Here is a 1,476-nt window from a genome sequence, read left to right as displayed (position 1 = left end):
GGTGAGAGGAGACCATGGGGCTCTCCCTGTGGGGACGCTTGGACTGGGGCGCGCAGCGGGACCGGCTCCAGCAGCAGCAGTTGGGGGTGGGCGGGTTGCAGAATGGACCAGAAATGCGCGGAGTCGCTGCGTTCCTCTGCCCCGCGCTTCTAGGAACTCAGCGGTGCTGCCTCTGCCTGGAGGTGGCGGGTGGGGGCAGAACCGCGCCAGGGAGAACCGAAAGGCGCTGAGAGCCCGGTTACTCGCCTCATTTTACAAGGCTACATAGTGCGTTAATGTATTAATACACAGAGTGCTAATGGCAGAGTTGCATCTCTTGCGCTTTTGGTCTTCTGCCTATTAATTAAGGCAGCAGTTCTAGAACTCCCAAGGTTTATGGGAACACGATTTTAAGGGAAGAGAAAGTTTCCAGGGATAAAAGTCTAACTATATGTTAGGGAGATAAATTTGGTTGAAAATAGGAACATTGGTTTCTGTTTGGAGAGACCATGAAAATCAGACCTTTGAAGAGATCCGTGCAGTTATTCTGAGTGAGGACAAGTGAGTCCTTCCAGTGGTTCTCAACCTTCCTAATGCCGCGACCCTTTAATACAGCTCCTCATGTTGTGGTGACACCCAACAATAAAATTATTTTCGTTGCTACTTCATAACTGTAATTTTGCTACTGTTATGAATCGTAATGTAAATATCTAATATGCAGGATGTATTTAGGCGACCCCTGTGAAAGGGTCATTCGACCCCCACAGGTTGAGAACCCCTGTGACAATGAAAGTCAGTGTGGGGCTGGAAGAGACATACTTGGGTGCTGTTCTGGATTTGGTAACTGATTCTCTGGGAATGGCTGGTGCTCCATGTGAGAGGGAGGAAGTGGGAGTGCCCCTCTTCTTCTGTTAATATTTAGGGGAGGGGAGAGGAAGGAAAGGGGCTAAGCAATGGGAGGAGTCATGAGATTTCCCCATGTATTTTGGAGCTTCCCAGTGGTTCTGGGGTCACCTGGGCAGGGGAAGAGGCCTGCTTAAAATCACATTGCCTGGGTGAAATAGAGAGAGTTACTGGAGGGAGATGACAGCTTGCTCCTGATCACCACGGTCTTTGTTGGCCGTTCGCTGGTACCTGTCCCTCGGTTTCAGGCTGGTCCTCAGACTGGGTTGAAGGAGGTTGAGAGTTTTGAGCTTTTGAGGAAGAAGTTCCCCCCTCATAGGCAGTTGAGCAGCTGATATCTCTCCTCCCGCTTGCTTTTGCTGTTGAAGAAAAGTGGAGGCCCTGGCTGGTGGGTTCAGTGGTTAGAGCATTGGCCAGTGCACTGAAAGGTTGCAGGTTCTATCCCGTGTGGATGTGTCTCTCTCACATCGAAGTTTCTTCCTTCCTTCCCTCCTTCCCTCCTTCCTTCCCTTCCTTCCTTCCTTCCTTTCTTCCTTCCTTCCTTCCTTTCTTCTTTCCTTCCTTCCTTCCTCCCTCCCTTCCTTCTCTCTCTCT

General features: G+C 50.5%; 1 protein-coding gene across 1 annotated transcript in view; it reads left to right on the top strand.

Moving 5' to 3' along the window:
- Positions 1 to 14: 14 nt before the first annotated feature.
- Positions 15 to 1,476, top strand: part of LOC102418774 (poly [ADP-ribose] polymerase 14-like) — a 35,367-nt gene continuing 33,905 nt past the window's right edge. Inside the window, exon 1 of the mRNA XM_023757304.1 lies at positions 15 to 189. Within this exon, the coding sequence (XP_023613072.1) occupies positions 15 to 189 (175 nt within the window). The remainder of the gene's footprint in view (positions 190 to 1,476) is intronic.

This window comes from Myotis lucifugus, unplaced genomic scaffold, assembly GCF_000147115.1.
Source record: "Myotis lucifugus unplaced genomic scaffold, Myoluc2.0 scaffold_105, whole genome shotgun sequence".
In the NCBI taxonomy this organism is placed as follows: Eukaryota; Metazoa; Chordata; class Mammalia; order Chiroptera; family Vespertilionidae; genus Myotis; species Myotis lucifugus.
This window is presented reverse-complemented; position numbering and strand designations above follow the sequence as displayed.